Source organism: Mya arenaria, chromosome 3, assembly GCF_026914265.1.
Source record: "Mya arenaria isolate MELC-2E11 chromosome 3, ASM2691426v1".
NCBI classification, from domain to species: domain Eukaryota; kingdom Metazoa; phylum Mollusca; class Bivalvia; order Myida; family Myidae; genus Mya; species Mya arenaria.
Window position 1 is genome coordinate 9,141,636 of NC_069124.1, and position 18,645 is coordinate 9,160,280.

General features: G+C 35.7%; 1 protein-coding gene across 3 annotated transcripts in view; it reads left to right on the top strand.

Moving 5' to 3' along the window:
• Window positions 1-14,971: 14,971 nt before the first annotated feature.
• The window catches only part of LOC128225560 (pregnancy zone protein-like), a 39,991-nt gene continuing 36,317 nt past the window's right edge, over window positions 14,972-18,645 (top strand). For 2 of the 3 annotated variants that reach the window (XM_052935423.1, XM_052935424.1), the window contains exons 1-2: window positions 14,973-15,131; window positions 18,271-18,476. In XM_052935423.1, the coding sequence (XP_052791383.1) occupies window positions 15,058-15,131; window positions 18,271-18,476 (280 nt within the window). In that variant the 5' untranslated portion in view covers window positions 14,973-15,057. Of the gene's footprint in view, window positions 15,132-18,270; window positions 18,477-18,645 lie in introns of all 3 variants that reach the window. The other variant, XM_052935425.1, reaches the window with a different exon arrangement.

An 18,645-nucleotide genomic window follows, 5' to 3' on the forward strand; every position in this document is an offset into this window, starting at 1 on the left:
GCTGAGGTTGTGTACTGAAACTCTTTTATAAAGTTCAATGCCTCCTCCATAAATGATGGGTGCCGTAAACACGCATACTTACCAGCCTCCTTATCCGTACACCCCTGACAGAACTTCTTCACAGCTTCCCTTTGTACTACAAAGTGCCTAAACTCTCTGTATGCTGGTGTAGCTAACATCAGGACTCGATCAGCCCTATCCTCCAATGCCTCACACCCATTTTGGCAAGCTTGATCAAACTTTGCCCTTGCCGTTTCTGGCAGCTCTGTGGTGCCAAAACGGTTATCTAGCATGCGCATTAACCGTCGAAACGACAGTTTATGCCCATTCTGGACCATTAAAGAATAATGATCAAGTGCCTTTCCTTGTAGACACCAAGACAGATAATCTAAGCTCTCCTCATCCGTCCATCTCATAGCTCGCCTGTAACTGTCAAACTTAACTTTAAAGGATGTCCAGTTTGACACCCCGTCATATGTTAAGTACTTGGGTATTTTGCTGGGATTACCCCTTACCCCTTGGTCAGAATCTTCTGTCTCACTTGAAGAGCTATATCTCTTCCCCCTTTTATCTAATGATGGTGATCTACTACTGGATGAGGATGAACTACTACTGTAATGCCTATGAGCACGCCTCTTTCTAGACCTTGAGCGCTTTGATTGTTTTGTGTTTGCGTGACAGGGATCTTTTTGATTTTTTATGTTTTCTATAAGGTGATTTTGAATGTGATCTACTACGATGCCTATTTCTACGTGATTTATGTTTAGATTTAGAATGGACTGATTTACTAAGATACCCCCCCATATGTGACATATCTGTTTCAGTATCACTGTCGGTGTCTGTTTCTTTTAAAGTGGTTACCCGTTCCACAGAATGTGTGCTTTTCTTTTCAGGGACCTCCACCAACTTCACAGTAGACTTCACTCTACTACCCTCAACTTTTTTAAGCCTAGGTACCTGCACTGTCGCCACTTTCTGTTTAGGAGTAAACTCCAATTTTTCGGTTTTCAGTGTCTTTGGTACCTTAGGTTTATCAACCATTTTTTTTGGAATGGCCCCTAACGTTTCACTTATTGGTGTGAGAGGCACATCAGGTAAGGAGTCAACCCCCTCCCTTAAAATTTTCAATTGCCGTCTCAAATCTGCATCCAATAGATCATGCTCGAGAGATTCAGCTGGCTCCTCCATTGAAAAGTCCAGCAGACTCGATATTTTATCGTAAGTCTCCTCTCCCAACACATACCTCAATGTTTCTTCATCAAATGGACCATTTGTTTCCCTATACCTTATAAGTAGGTTTGATTTTTTCTCCCCGTACCCCGGTATAATAGCTGCAATTTCATCCTTTGTAGCCAAATTTATTTTCAACGCCATTCTTATTATTAATATTCTACTTTTTTTACTTTATATCATTTATTAAATTATGATGATTCAAACATGATTGTGTGTTGATGTTTTTTTTTTTGTTTTTTTTTTCAAATCTTCAATATCAAAAATAGTTAATACTAGAAATAGTAAATGATATGACAAATGAGTAAAATCCTACAAATGCTGATATAGCGCTAACTCAAGGCCTACTGGTGTAAACAATACACTTTTCCACCACGAATACCAATACACCAACGACTGTGTAAAAAATACACCCAAGACTGTGTAAAAAATACACCAATATCTGTCTTAGCAATTTCTAGATACCCAATATCTAAGCAAATGTATCACTAGCACTTTCAAGAAAAAATCCTGTTCCATATCACCATTAGATAAAGAATACCCAATGTGACAAATACAAGTGCAAGACACTGCAACCAACCACAAATCCCTCTGACACGCAATCAATTTAAAGCGATAACTAATCACAGATCTATATATACAAAATCCAAAATACTGTTTTTATTATTTAGGTAAATTTTTATCAGGCCAACTATAAGTTCATATATTATCAATAAATATTTTACTTTTTAAGTCTTTAACTTTCCACAAACCTCTCTGTTGATCTTTTTCGTCTATTGAGGTCTTTCTTGCCTGAATCTGCGACTCCTTGCACTATCAACCCTAACACTTGCTAGTAAAAAATACTAAAACTAAGTGAACAGGCCTCAATTTACACCTACTTGTAAAAAATACTAAGCCAGGTTAAATTTCAACAAAATACACACTTGCTAGTAAAAAATACTACAACAAGTCTACAGTCCAACACAATTTGTTAGTAAAAAATACTGAACAAAATAGTCCTAATTTTCGCTGGACCTAAACCATGCGACTTCCGGTCAAAATTATGTAATTTTCCCGACGAAGTTTCCTTAATTTTTCTGACACCACTAACGGTCCGCAGTAGGGGGCGGATGTGCGTTCATAATAATATTCCGTATGAAACGGAAGTACGTTCGGTATACGTATGTAAACTTGGTTGGTAATATGCAAATTAGCAAAACCCAGTATCTGTTAGAATAGAGAAATTAGTGTATATAAAGACCAGTGGACCCCTTCAGGGTCGATCATGCTTTTCTCTGAAGGGATCTGTTGGTGTTTCATTGGCGTCGCACGTTACAGTAGTTTAAAACCTTAAATGCTTATACAGAAGATAACCTTAACACCATTCTCCAATGATGAAAACGACATTCCTATATAAAGCCTAATAAAAAAGATTAATACCCTACCTATTTTTTAAAAGGATGTAACCCTAACCAAACAATTATTTTTTTAGGCCTTATTGCCCACCAAAGGAAGCAACACTTTCAAATAATTCAGTTCTTTTCCAAAAACTCAAAAAAGCTATTACAGGTCAAGATCGCTTTATTGGGAGATTTCAATTATGATCAAAATGAAAGGGCTTCTATTGCACACTTATATCATACCAATTTCAATCTACGCCAGTTAATAGATTCAGTTACAACTGATTATGGCTCATATTAATACCATATATACACAAACTTGGATTCAACTTGTTTAAGATCTTACGGCACTCTAGAATCATACTACTCTGATTACATACCATTGTACCTGTACTGAAAGTAGACTAAATTTTAGTTAAATGCTATAATATGATTGACAGTAAGTTACGAACTATGCTTCTTTGACTGAAAAAGTGCTCACAAAGGTAACAATGCACCTGCCTGACTAATATAATAACTAGGTGTTTACACAATACCACATTAAGGATCTTATGGCCCCAGAGACCCCTCCCCCCTCAAAAAAAGAAAAAAAAAAAAAAGTTACCCGGAAAAAAATATTTGGTAGCTTTCAGTTGTTTAAGTTAATAGTCAAGTTTGCTTCAAATTTAAAGTCAGGAGAGCCCTCAAAAGAGCTTCTTAAAAGCCATTTTTTTCTTCTACAGCAGTGCGCTTTTGACCCAAAGAGCGCCCCATAAACCCATGGCCAAAATGTTTCAGCCCTCCGGCTGCCAGGTCAATCACATCCCTGAGAAGTCTGTATGAATATTTAACACCCCTGACATTGACAGTTCCTCCTTTAAAAAGGACTAATAAATAGAGTTATATTTTCTTCTTATCAAAACTGATATTGTGCAAAACAATGTTAGATTTTTTGTGTATCAATGACTAGGTAAAGCCCTCACTGGGGGCTGTATTTATTAAGCAACTTTGATTGAAGCCAGTGGTCGAAATTAGCACCAGCCCACAAGCCCTGCACTGGTAAAATGACTTCCGGGCTTGCTCAAATTCTGAATTTTATATAGCACGGCTTGTTCAAAAATATGATTTCATGCAATAGCATAAGAATTCGGGCTTGTTCATCCAAAAGTCTAATTTCGATGACAAGGATAAGGCTAAGATCAATACTGAATACTGGCCCTGGTCTCAACATTTATCACTATATAGCAACACTATTAATTCAACCGTTATTTTATCATTTTTAATTATCATTTTTAATTATTGATTGGAGTTGTTTTAATTTTTTCCAGCATCTATAGCACAGTATTGACGCACTACAAATGAACCTTATTCTTCATACAAAAAAATCATTAAGCTGATCAATTGATAAAATAGACATCGCCATTTTAAAATGAAACATATGTATTTGCAGATGAATTCCGTCAATGAAGCCTTTGAAAAAAGAGGGCCATACCCCAGTCTTTGCCTGTGGGAATGTGGTGTACCATAGAAGGTCAGTTGGCATTCCATGATGGAATAACATTTCTTACCAAATTCAGCAGGTCAAAAGTGCTCTTTACCATCCGCAGACAGTTTTTGGCAGACTAGGAACAAGAAATTCCACTCCATGTAATAGCGGTTTGGTCGTGCATGAACAGCAAATGCATCCGGTGCTGGTTTGTTAACATGCAAGGGCTGTCACTGTCTTCCTTTAGGATAACAAGGATGTCAGTTTCCAGCAAAATAATCCAGGTATGGAATCTTTCATATATCATACATTTTTTCAATCCATTTTACCTTCAAATATAAATTTAACTACTGAAAAATATCTAACTATCAACTTGCTGATATATCAGTTTCTAAGTTTGCCCTAAACTTTTTCACACAGCCACCACTTACATGTATATAACTTTGCTTTTCAATTTGTATAGTGCTAGTACATATTTTTTTGTGTTTCTCTGTTAATGTAAATCACTGAGTTTATTAAGCATTTTCTTCTTGTCTTCTTATGCAGGAAGAACCCCAGGTCTTACTGTTCAAGACGCAATGAGGTTGTGACCATCAGGCTCAAAGCTGTGGAGAAAGATGTCTGGCCAGGAGACATACTGATGTTATGCCTTACTGATGTTATTGCCAACCCCTACAAACCATTCACTACAACTACCACAACGAACAATGTACTGATAATGCAGGTGAATATAATTTTAGAATAACCATCAGATATCTAGAAAATTTAAGCTGAGTGTCATTTATTTGGTCCAAAAGCCTATGATCTTTTGTCAGATCAATAACCATACTTAAAACAACAAGCATTAATGCTGTTTGAAAACTTTTTTTCATTTTTGTTTCATTCAGCTTAAGATTTGTGTTTGTCTAGATGATACATCATACATTTTAAAGAAAAAAACAACACTCGTTGCCAAATACAAAACATTCTTTATTTTGTCTCTAATTTCAGCTGTATTTCTTATTGATTGTTTAAAATATGTTAGTTGATAGGTATTTTGAAGTATTCAAGGTTTGAATTTATAATTAGCATATGTGAACATTTGCAGAAAATCTGAGCTACCTTTGTGAAATAGGCCAAGAGAGGATTGGATGGTGGAGTTTCAGATGACACAATGCTGACTGTTTCCACCCAGCTGATTTTGCTTCTTACAGGCAACAGAAGGAAGTCTTCACTTTTATTTTAAACAATTCAGTTTTAATGCCACCAATTTGTCAAGATAACATGTAACTGAACAGATTGAAATTACACCAAGTTCCTTCATTAACACAAACTATCTGTGTACCTGGACCATCAGCTTGAACAGTATACTACTTCAACTACCATTTCCTCATATTCAAACATTACTAGAAAGGTCTGAAAGGCAATCATACTAAATGAAGAATGATAAACTCCTGTGTTACACATTCTGCTGCAACTTGAGATGACCAGTATGTACAGACAGTGCCAAATTTATTGCATTTATTACTTGTGTCTTATCTGACAGTGCTCTATGCATAGATATTGTATTTGAAGTTAACTATGATTTTATTAAGATGCGATTTTTCACTCTGTATTGATGTTCACATACTTCAATTTCTGTTGCCATACCAGTGTCACTAACAGATAATCTAGATGAATTTGTTTTTATTTATTTCTACCACTGTTGTCTATGAACATTTTCATATCATATAGTTAGTACACTTCATTATATACAGGGCAGTCAATGTCTTATTTCCGATAACAACTCAGCAATAAGCCTCATTTCTGCTTTGAATTGTCTATATATTTTTCATTTCTTTCTAAGTTTGAAGTCTAATCACTGTTTAAAAACAGGCTCTACTTATGGCTGCCTAGAAATGTCTTCCAAATTGATAATTAATTAAAATAACAATAACCTAATGCCCGTATGGAAACATATTCCAAACATTCCTTAACAGCTATGAAATTATTTTTGGACAAACCTTTTTGCAGTTTACAGCCTTAAACAAATCAAGATTTCCCCCAACCAAATGCACTGCTTAACCTATAAATAAATGATTTTTAGCTCGACTATTCGAAGAATAGGTGGGCTATACTACTCGTTCCAGCGTCGGCATCCGGTTAAAGTTTTAGGGCAAGTTGGGATTTTCACTTATATGTCCAATACCCTACATTCAATTGACTTAATACTTCATAAAGTTGTTCAGGGCCATCACATGATGAGGTTAGTTAACTCCATATTATTCTTTAAACAGATTATGGCCCCTGATTGACTATGGAACTTAGGTTAAAGTTTTAGGGCAAGTTGGAATATTTATTAATAACTTCTATATCCTTTGTTCAAATGTCTTAATACATTACACAGTTGTTCAGGACCATCACACAATGAGGTTACATAACTCCATATTATCCTAAATACAAATTATGGCCCCTGATTGACTTAGGGCAGGTTAAGTTTTAGGGCAAGTTGGGATTTTCACTGAAAACTCCAATACCATTCATTCAATTGACTTAATACTTCACACAGCTGTTCAGAGCCATCACATAATGAGGTTAGATAACTCCATATTATTCTTTACACAGATTATGGCCCCTGATTGACTATGGAACTTAGGTCCAAGTTTTAGGGCAGGTTGGGATATTGTTTAATAACTTCTATACCCTTCATTCAATTGACTTAATACTTCACACAATTGTTCAGGACCATCAACCAATGAGGTTACATAACTCCATATCCTAAATACAAGTTATGGCCCCTGATTGACTTAGGTTAAAGTTTGAGGCAAGCAAAAGTTAAGGGCAAGTTGGGATTTTAATAAAAAAAACTTCTATACCGTTCATTAAATGCACTTAATAAAATTCAAAATTATTTAAGACCTTCTTACAACAAGAAACATAACTCCATTTTAAGCCTTAATACAAATTATGGCCCTTGATTTTTTTATTTTGATTTTTGTCTAATTTCCTTCTTAACCACATTTTCATAATGGGAAATCAAGTTATTTAAATGACTTTGTTTGGGCGGGCGGGTGGGAGGGCAGCATCAAAGTCAACTTATGTATCGAATAATTTCAGTTAGGTTTGACATAAAGAGACCAAACTTGGTATTATTACATCGTTATTGTATTCTAAAAAGCGGCGTAGTCGAGCGCGCTGTCTTACGACGGCTCTTGTTGACATATTGTAATCATTTTCACTCATTGCATATTTTTTTCTGCTACAATGTTATAGCGTTTTCATGTTTATCATTTAGATTCATTGTTTTCACTTCACTTATTACTTCACTCATGATTCAGTGCTTATCTCATTTTATGTAGATTTCTTTTTGTTCAATTGTAAATAATGACAAATGCTGCTCAAAAGAGTGTGATAATGGATATACTCTTCCTGTCATTCATGTTATTTGATAATTGTCAGTTGCGTCATCTTCCATGAATTGCATTACTTTCACTTTGCCTCAGATGTAATAGTATGTGTGGTGGTTTTATGTTGTTGCTATTAGAACAGGGGTTATTTTGATAAGCCAAATATCCTGTACATTATCATTTCGCCAAAGTAGTTCATGATAGATTCATATAACACTACAGACTGGTTAATTGTAATGGTATTTTTTTTCAATTCTTTTAAAAGAAATCCATCCTTTGATATAGCCTTCATATTACACCATTGTTTCCTAGAGCTTTACCTTGAATTTTTCTCATTCAGGCATGGTTGAAATACATTTCAAGGGACTAGACACCAGATGATACCATTGCAAGATGAAAAATAACTGTCCAAAACTTATGTAATTCATATCTTAGTGTACATTTTAATTGAGTTTTTGGACCGAGTAAATTCCATTTATTTAAAAAAAAGCTTCTGAGTGTGTCTTGTAAAAATCACAGGACCCCTACATGCTATTCATTAGTGTATACACATAGCTGAGACAGGGATAGAAATGTTTATTTTTTTCATTTACAATATTGCATTTTTTTACCTCATACTAGCCAGGGCTTCCATTAAGAAACTGGAAGTATGAACTTCCTGTGAATCACTTTTGGAAGTGTTACACTAAAATATGGAAGTTTAAGTCTCCATAGTACAATATCTTTTTCAACTTTTTTTCAACAAATATATTAAAAATCAAATAATTTTCAATTTTACTTTTATTGTTATAATTCCTTTTACTTAAAAACACTTAAACTGATTGAAATTATGACTATAAAAGTAATATTAACAAAAGGTTTTGATTTTTTGTACTTCCAAGCTTTCAACTTTGGAAGTTTTCTTCAAAATTATGGAAGTTTTTGTACTTCCAAGGAATCAATTTGAAAGTTTTTACCCATTTCTAGGGAGTAATATACGTCCAAACTTCCTTTAACGGAAGCCCTGATACTAGCCCTAATTCATAAGTTCAGTCTGTTTTAAGGAAAAATTGAACTTGCTGATTTTGATACTTTTGGTTCACCCCCAATTGATCTAATAAACCCTGGTATAATATTGATAATTATGGAGAAATAAAGACATATTTTATAGGTAATATTAATTGGACTCAACTACAGAGCTATTCAGATTATGAAATAAAATACTGCATAATAACTTTTATTAAATCATAGACCAACTATAAAAACGCACATAAGAGAATGTTTCCTTTTCATATATATTGTTCTTTTTTTCTGAAATTGAACTGCTGGTGTTAAGGCATTGGTCTAAGACAGGTGTTGTTGACTGTTGATATGTAAATTTAACCAGCTACATCCTATGCATACACCACTGTCAGCATTTTAACTGCTACAGCTAATGATAAACCTCCAATAGCTATACTCTTATATTAGCTGCCATTTATAAATCGTATTCAACATTTTATTGTTTTAATCTATTTTGGATTACATTTTTCCTTTGAAATTCATTAAAAACATTTACAACCTATCAATAAAAGTTATATCTGTATGCACTTCAGTGTTCATGTTTAGTGGTTTCCTTCTTACCAAAGCCAAAATAGTTGTTGTCATAGCCTATTAGTTGTTTCCCAATTTTTTAACATTGCCGTGCTTAAGCTAGGCCTAAAAGGCAGAAGGCAGTGACCTGCTTCCCTTTCCCGACTCGTTGCTGTATTACTATTCCCCACTGTGTCCTTTTGTTTGACAGAGCTTCCATCAATAATTATCAATTATATTTGATATTCAAAATGTCAATTCAAAAAAGTTTAAAAATAATACAGACACATAATTGTGATACTTATTTGAGATAAAAAACAACCCTTACCATTTGTATTGGTATTGAGAGTAGTTACAACACATGCACAATATCTTTTGAACATTGACCCTTGCAAATGCCCCATTAGCGCTCTTTCAATGCACATCAGAAGATCACAGTCTGACCTTGCACCCTGCCCTTTTTTCCTGAATTCCCACTTAAGAAACTTTCTTCTACAAAACAATACCAGACTAGGAGTGATGTACTGTCTGATTCAATCTCCTCTTCCCACACATGTGACATTCATACAACCAGTTGTAACTCTCCTGCTGCCAGCTTTAAGCAGTACCGTCCCTCAGCACTTTCAGTGCTTTGATGGTCATATAAAATTCGATCGGATGGCTCGATATCTTGAGGGTCGATATTTTTCCACGCTCGATGTCATTTTTGCGGTTCCTCTGTGTATGTGTGTGTGTGTAAGCTTATTTATACTCGCATTCGGGCCTTTCCCATTCGACGAGTGCTCCGTTAAGATTGTTAGTCATTTTAGTTTTTTAGAGCATAGTGCACAGACAGAATGTAATCCGGGTTAGAGCTACCCTGGTTCTTTAACGTGCACCAGTGTAAAGCACTGTCACACGAGAACCCCAATTAATGTCCCTCCCGGAAGACGATAAGTATTTTAAGTGATGCGACGGGGGGTCGAACCTGCGACCCTGGATTGATAGTTAAATATGTTACCACTAGACCACGGATCCGCAACAATTGCGGTCCCTAGTAAGATTTTCACGCTTTGTATGCTTGGCCTGAGCGTGGGCTCAGGTAAGAATTTCTCACATTGATTTGTTTGTTTGGCTTCATTTAGCATAAGGCGCCAATCGATTGATATTGATTTATATCATAATTATTATCAAATTTAAATGGTTTATTAGTTCTAGCAGACATGCCAACACATAGTTTCTGTCTTTAATTGGCACGAGAACAAAACGTCAAAATTATGTCAATAAATGTATAAATATCAATGCATTTTCATAACGCGTCATTCACATAAAAATATGGCTCTGATTGTTTCTCGAAATGGAACAATTCATACAAATGTCATATGCCGAACAAAATAGAGAAGGACCCGGTACAACCTAAGTTATGCTTATCAGTCACTCGCTGTATATATAGTGAATTGTTATTGTTTTCGCATAAACGTGTTTATAATTTTAACTTTATTTCGTACATAAATAAATAAATCACATGATATTTTCATAGTATCGAATGCGTCAAGTTGCGAACTGTACGATGTGTGTACGGTTACTATGTCCAATGAACACTCTTCTCTTGTTGAGATAACGTAGCAAATAACAAACGAGGTCCCTGGAAGATCGAGCCAACCAGTTTCGACTGTTATAATTTTCATTCATTACATGTATTATCATTGAAAAGACTATTTTTGACATCATTCATTTACAATTACTGCCAAAAGTGATATTGCTAGTTATGTGCATCATCTATACTGGGTACGCATTACAAGTTGAGTCCGATGTCTGTATGACAGCGCTATTTAAGAAAATCATCTGTGGTATAAACATGGTTTTACATATTGTTATGCATGTGTGATCACACATTATGCAAAGAAAAAATATTTGGCTGTCGTGATAACCTTGGTGTTGTCGTCAAATACTTTGAACAGTGGCCATAACTCAAAATACGATCAAAATTTTCAAATGAAACTTGGTACATGTGTTGCAAGAGCAATGTTCATAAGTGCTTACTTTAATGATTCTGAAAGAGTTATGGTCATGCAAACCCTATAACTTAATTATCGAACAAGATATTCACGTGAGACTTTGAACACAGATAACTACATCCTCGGCACCCAACTTATCATAACCTAGGTTATGATACGATGGGGTGCAGAGGATGAGATAACTAGTGATACTATGCACTTGTAAATCTTTGTTATTTGCCAATAAATGCCCGTTATAGTTTGAAAAGGTCATGCATTAACTTAAACCTTGCTATATAAACTAAAATAAATAATCGTTGAAGACGTATAATGATATGTCACTGGTTTAAATGTATCCATGACGGAAAGTATTGATGTTGTTTTGTTTTTTAATTGATTATAAAAACAACTCAAATCCGGTGTTTTATTTCCCACTTCATACCATGTGTCATTGTAACATAACAAGCACACCAACAAGTACTCACTCTAAGTACACTAGGTCTGATTTACAAGTGGCTTTGAGGAAAGTACTTATTGAATGTAGATGTTATGAACCGGTCCCAAGTTGTACCATCAGCATCATATAGCCGTAACATAACGTCATTCAGGCGTCATTGAAATCAGTTTATTGTACCATACATTAACCGGACTTATAAACATGTATTTCCGTATATTTATTATTTAACGAAACTTCAAACAGAACATTTTCCAGACAATTATTATGATTTAAAACTGAGCAATGACTACTCAAAAGATATCTGTATTATTCATTGTATACTCGCGTTGACTTTCTTCCACGGTCCAAGAATTGTCAATGTATTGTCCTATATCATTGGTCTTGGCGTTGTTATCGTCAGAAACGTCGTGCAATAACGTTAACGTCTGCCGTAGTGCGCGCGTATTAAGTCCTATCACTTTTTCTCAGTTATGCGTCATGATTACTCAAAGCAGGCAACTGACGTGCATTGGCACCGTCCACCGGCTCGTGCACGTGGCGAGGAGGTACTTGACTGTTTTGTGCAGCTTTCCGTAAAGTACACGTGTGTTTCATGAGCGTTGTAAAACAAACGATTTGGTCTGGTGAAAAATGAGTATTCCATTATCTTAATAATAATGACAAATACTTATATTGTTCATTTATTCTGTTCTTATATCTGAGATTTGACTTTTTGTTGAGTCCCACTGCTTATGTCATACATGCATGCAGCATTTCTAACTAACGAACAATTGAAAACAGAATTTATTAAATTTTATCTACTAGTACTTTATTTTAATACTGACATTCTACGAAATCATACAATCTTTATCATATTTTACTAGTTTATAGTATTATCTGACATCTTATATTCAATCTGGATTCGCGTTCGTCGAAATGCTTCCGTTGATTTTACTCTGTCCAGGGGCGGTGCCATAGACTGACGTTAGAAAGGGCGTAATAAAAGGGCGCAACCTTTAGACATTCGCCCCTCTCTCAGAACCGAACGTATTTTATAACTTTTCCTTCGGATTTGACATTAAAGGTAAACTTAAAACGATTTTAGGGGAGGCGCGAGCCGGGTGCGCGCACCCCCCCCTCCCCCTCTGGAACCTCTACTGCTATCCTTTGTTATTTTCCCCTTTAATAAATAGTGGCACTTTAAGAAATACTTGTAAGCTGTATCGAGTGTACGTACGCTTTTTAATTGTTAAGTTATTTGTTTGCACCCTTCATATTTGTTTGATGTATGAACTGTTATATTATCATACGCATTTTACTGGTGAACTCATAATGGAGAAATAAAAGGTGACAGTTATATACTCACCAATATTGCGACCTAAAACATTCACATAGTAATATGATCCGCAATATTGCGAGCTAAAAATAAACATAGTTATATGATCCGCAAAACTGCGAACTAAAGCATACACAAAGTTATATGATCCGCAATAATGCGAACTAAAGCAGGCACATAGCTATATGATCCACAATACTGCGAACTAAAAGATAACACATAATTAAATGATCCGCAATACTGCGAACTAAAGCATACTCATAGTTATATGATCCCCAATACTGCGATCTAAAGCATGCACATAGTTATATGATCCGCAATACTGCGAATTAAAGAATACTCATAGTTATATGATCCGCAATACTGCGAACTATAGAATACTTAAAGTTATATGATCCGCAATACTGCGATCTAAAGCAGGCACATAGTTATATGATCCGCAATACTGCGAGCTAAAACATAGATACATTTATATATTGGGAAATACTGCAACCTGAAACATAAATACAGTTATATACTTGACAAAATACTGCGACCTATAGAACATAGATATATACTCGACAACACTGCGACCTGTAGAACATAGATATATACTCGACAACACTGCGACCTATAGAACATAGATATATACTCGACAACACTGCGACCTAGAACATAGATATATACTCGACAACACTGCGACCTATAGAACATAGATATATACTCGACAACACTGCGACCTATAGAACATAGATATATACTCGACAACACTGCGACCTATAGAACATAGATATATACTCGACAACACTGCGACCTATAGAACATAGATATATACTCGACAACACTGCGACCTATAGAACATAGATATATACTCGACAACACTGCGACCTAGAACATAGTCGCAATACTGCAACGTAGAACATCAATATAGTTCGGCAATTTTATTTGAAACATTTTTATGAAATTTCGATCAAATGAAAATTTGAGCAAAATGGCTTGACCATCCACTATCATTTCAGACCGATACTGTCTTATTTGTATTCATCGCATTACATGCCACTTGAGTATTTATAACAATATTTGCCAGTTGCGCAGCTATTCCCTGAATACAATTCTTTAACCTCCTATAGAAAACAATAAAATCAATAATATTTTTAATTTGGAAATAGGTTTCAACATAAACAGCATTGATCTTGCAGCATGAGGGAAGTAAATCTTAGTGACAACATGTTCGACAGAAATGGAACTTAGAGACGTGGTCGCCTGGCGAGATAAAACCCTTTTTTTGGGAGGGGACTTAGAAACCTTCACTCGTTTGTTATCCAGAATCACAGCATTTATCTTATACCACTAGACGTCGGTTGGGCCTCATCACCAGTAAGGTCATAAACAATGCTGTATAGAAAACACATCAATTTGCATGAATCATGTGTACGTGCGATATCGAGTTGAACAATTGTTCATTATATCGCTATGTTCTTTGTAGGCAAGTGAAAACAGATTTGATAATTCATATATTGAATTTACAAAATAAAGCAAACTTTCACCATTAACGTTTTCTTGTAATATTTAACAATCAGTTGAATCGATGTGAACGTTTCGGTTCCCCGGAACGGAATGCCTTTACATAAATATACGCACGAATCATTGGTGCTTACAAACGCCACCTGGCGGTTATTATAACTAGGGAAAATGATCCGTTTTAATCATATACACTCGATAAGTGAATATTGTTGTAATATATCCACACCCTACTGCACTGTAAGAGCCTTCTGGTTACTGTTCTGACATTAGAGCTAAATTATGGACGAAAAGAAAACGCATTCCAATAGGGAACAGTTTCAAGTTCTTGGTAATATTGAACAATATGGACATTCGGACGTAATGTTGTACGAGATACGAACTACTCGTGCCGAGCGATGCCCAAAGTTTGAATACGATACAATCATCGCCATGAATTTATTAATGCTCAAACTAGTTATTCTCGTACGTAAGAGCGATGCAGTTATGCGTACCACAGATTTAGCATTGTCGAAACCCTGATGAATGAGAATTAAATTAGACAATGGAAAGTCTTACTGACATAAATTCACACCAATCGTGTAATCGTCATCTAAACACTGTTTCTATTGTATTCTTTGTTTTGCCAAAGCAGCGTAATCCAGTATTTCGGAAGCCACTTAGTCGAAAACCACTAAAGCCATTGAGATGGCAAACATTCCCGAAGCCCGAGTATAAAAACACAGGCATTTTATGTGTCGGACTCTCTCTGTTCGGTTTAGTGTCGAGGCAGGAAAGGTTTTATTAGAAGGAGGGCGAAGTTAAATAGTCGGGAAGATGCGGCATTTAGGACCGTGTCGGCTTCTGTTGTTGTTGTTAGCGGTAGGGTGGACGTTCTGCGAGAGTGACGTGTAAGTCAACTTCTATTTTTGTATATTTTTTTCAAATTTGCATGGCGTACTTCTGTATTATAACTCGTATGGCTTGGAAATCAATTTAACCAGTAAATAACTTATTCATGTACAGTGATGAAAGTTGGCAGGGAGCAAGCTTATATAGAGGCATACAGTGAGATAGCTTTGGGATTAATGTGGGCAAGGTCAAGCTCTCAAAAATATAGAAAAATACACACAAACTATTTCCGTTTGAAATGGCGCATAGTGATGAAACGTCGCATGTAACAAGCCCGTGTAAAGTTGTACCTTGAGATTTCATTTAGGATTGGTGGGGTCAAGGTTGCTTATGATAAAGCAAACCGTTTCTGTTTAATTACTTCAGTCAGGAATGGTGTATAGCGAAGGATCTCCATGTATAGCAAGCGCATATGGATATATATCTTGGCTTTTGTGGTTGGTGACGTCAAGGTCAGGGCGGCTATAACTGAACATATGGAAATTTGTTTCAATAACATAAAAACTGATGCTGCAAAATTATAATACTTGGAATTTGGAAACATATCTTGGGATTGCATTATGCATTACCGGGGAAATAGTTTTAGTGCTAAAACATGAGCGAGTGACTTTAAGCAGTTATTTTTTTATTGTGTTGATTAGCGAGGTTTTGACTGGGCCATGACTGCTGGCCCTAATTATCGGATTAATTTTTGTTGTCGCACTATACCATTAAAGCCTGTATATTAAGCCTTTTACTGCAATATTATTACTTCAAATATATAAGTACTTAGCTTACTTACACAATAAAATTGTTCCACCTCTTCTCAAATTCCTCATCAATTGTCCATTAGGTTTTATAATATGTATTATCTCAAAATCTTACCTGTTCCGCAAATGCGGTGTTGTCAGCGATGGCAGGTATCACATTCCACAGCATGCTGTCGCGGCCTTACTTCCTTAGAACACAATATGTACGGAAAACTCATTACTAAAGACTAAATATATTGGACTAATAAAATAAACTGGAACATAGTATTTTAATTAATACATTTAATATAGATTTACTCTATTTTGAGTATATTATTAAAGATGTCACACATACGTAGTATGAATATATCTTTATCACACTTCTTCTGCCAAACATTACTAACCGTGAAATATCAAAGACACACCGCAACTGATAATGTGAAACGATAATTATCACCTCATTAAAGACAAACATCGCTAATCCTATCAAAGTTCAACACCCTCAAACACAATACAGGTGTTTCCTTTGATTTAAAAGTAGGCCTTTCTGGACCGGGCCTTTTTGGTACTGGGCCTTTTTGACCCGACTCCGATTTATGACAGAATCGATTATCATGCAGGCCGTATGGGCACAACTTACGTCATTTTAAGAAAATATTTTAGAAAAAAATCGTTGCCGCCATAAATTCGCCAAATTTGAAAAGAAATGGCGATCGCCAGCGGCCCAGGTAGATAAGTAGCCTTGGTGGTAAAAAGTGCGTTTCCTCAAACCAGTATAAGTTATACCAACCAACCAACCAACATCGTCTACAACCTGTCAGTAAGCTGGAACGATTCACTGTTTCAAATTAACCGTGTTTGAAATTATATGAAGAGCTGATTTATTAGGTGATTGAATTATTTGAAAAACTTAAAATATTTGGATTTCATTTCTGTTGTTAGCTTTTTCATATTCTTATTCATTAAAGATTGGCTTCCCGCACAAAGTAGTACCAAGACAAATATACACAACTCATTGAAGTCACAAGAGAGCATGTCACTGTTCCCTAAGCCTTATCGTTAAATGATGGTGTTTTGTGACCCCAAAGGCTGGGTCACCAATGGAAAGGGCGACTTTTTAAAATATACATTAAACTAACTAAAAGGGTTTTATATCTTTGAAGGGGGATTTTTGTGGGTGTTTTGTATTTCAACACCAGTGTATTTAACAACGACAAAAATACATTTGGGCAAATGTTTGTTTCCTTATAAAAAAAACTTCCTATTAATATCATTATCTTATGGGTTTGGGGTAACATGTATAATTTTTATTTTATGAATGGAATATCCTTAACCCTGAGATCACATCTATAGACGCACACATTGCATTTACAAAACAAACATTATATATTTCGTTTCTGTATATGCTGTGTTGCACATCACAATATAGTGACACCAGGAGAAGACACCATTAAACAAAGAATGTGCTCAAATACTTGCATGTTGTAGTTATGAAATTTTCTGATTTCATGTGGCAGAATTGTACACGTAGAAGATAACTTTATACGATACAATCTGTGACCAAAGATCAATTGATAAGTAGTATTTATACAACTACTATTTTATAACTAAAACCATACACGTCCCTAGTAATGTTTGACCCAACGACTCTATAAAAACACTACCGCACTGTTTTTAGTTCTAAGTGTCTCTTTAATTGTTAAGTGGTTAAAGTGGCTTCAAGAACGCACTTGTATAAGGTCGACCGCAGTGTGGTCGCCGTGTTATGACCTTGCTCCATATATTTGACTATTTATATGGATTTTGCACTGGAAACAAAGATGAGGATAGCCTTGCACGGTTACCGATTTAATTGTTTGGTAAAGAGAAGAACAATAAGTAATAACTATCCGAGTATTGATGCGAATGTCCTGATCAACCAGCGTTCATGTGCAAACATATTCATGACTTAATATAACTTTGGCAAATGTATACGTCGGAAGCATTCCAGCTTATATCAGAATTCGTCCGGCGACCAGATTGTCGGAGACATGAACGTTAAGACTTATATACAAACAATCAAATGTACACATATGCATGACACTGAAAAGTAGAATATAACCATTTTAATCGGACCTTTTTTACCCGCTTTTATATTTAACACTCGTATACATCCATATACATGCACACAGCTACATTCGTATGTCATTGTTTTGTTACTGAGATAATTAATATTGCCTCATATGATTCAGAATGATATGTTACGTCTAGATTTTACCTCTGTCCATCCGCTTTGCATCACAAGTACTGTCTGGGCTTTGTTACACTGCAGGCAGTATTTGTTCTTGGACTGACAGGTAGTAAATATTTTTTGTCCAGGTCACAGAGGCTGTTGGTTTTAATAATATGTTCTATCTGTGTGTTGCTACAGGAAGTTTGTTTTCTCGATGGGTGCCGTGATGCGGCAAGGGGGAACTAACCAGATGTGCCTGCTTTTGGAGAACCTCGCCTCCTCCTATGAAGGTCAGGACAGGAACGTCGCCATCAACATGGACATGAACGTCAGTTATGGCGAGGAGATTGATTTTCCGGATTTCGCGATGGATATGCCAATTGACGACTCGGTGGAGATTCAGGGTTAGTGCACGGGCTTATTGTATAAAATGAATAACAAAGCAAACTCATGTTTTCTTAATTATTATCCTCCACAACATCGTAGAAGACATCTGTCACAACAGAAGATAAAACATTACAACCACCACAACGTTATATGAAAATAATTCACGTAGCCTGATCACTGTGGGGG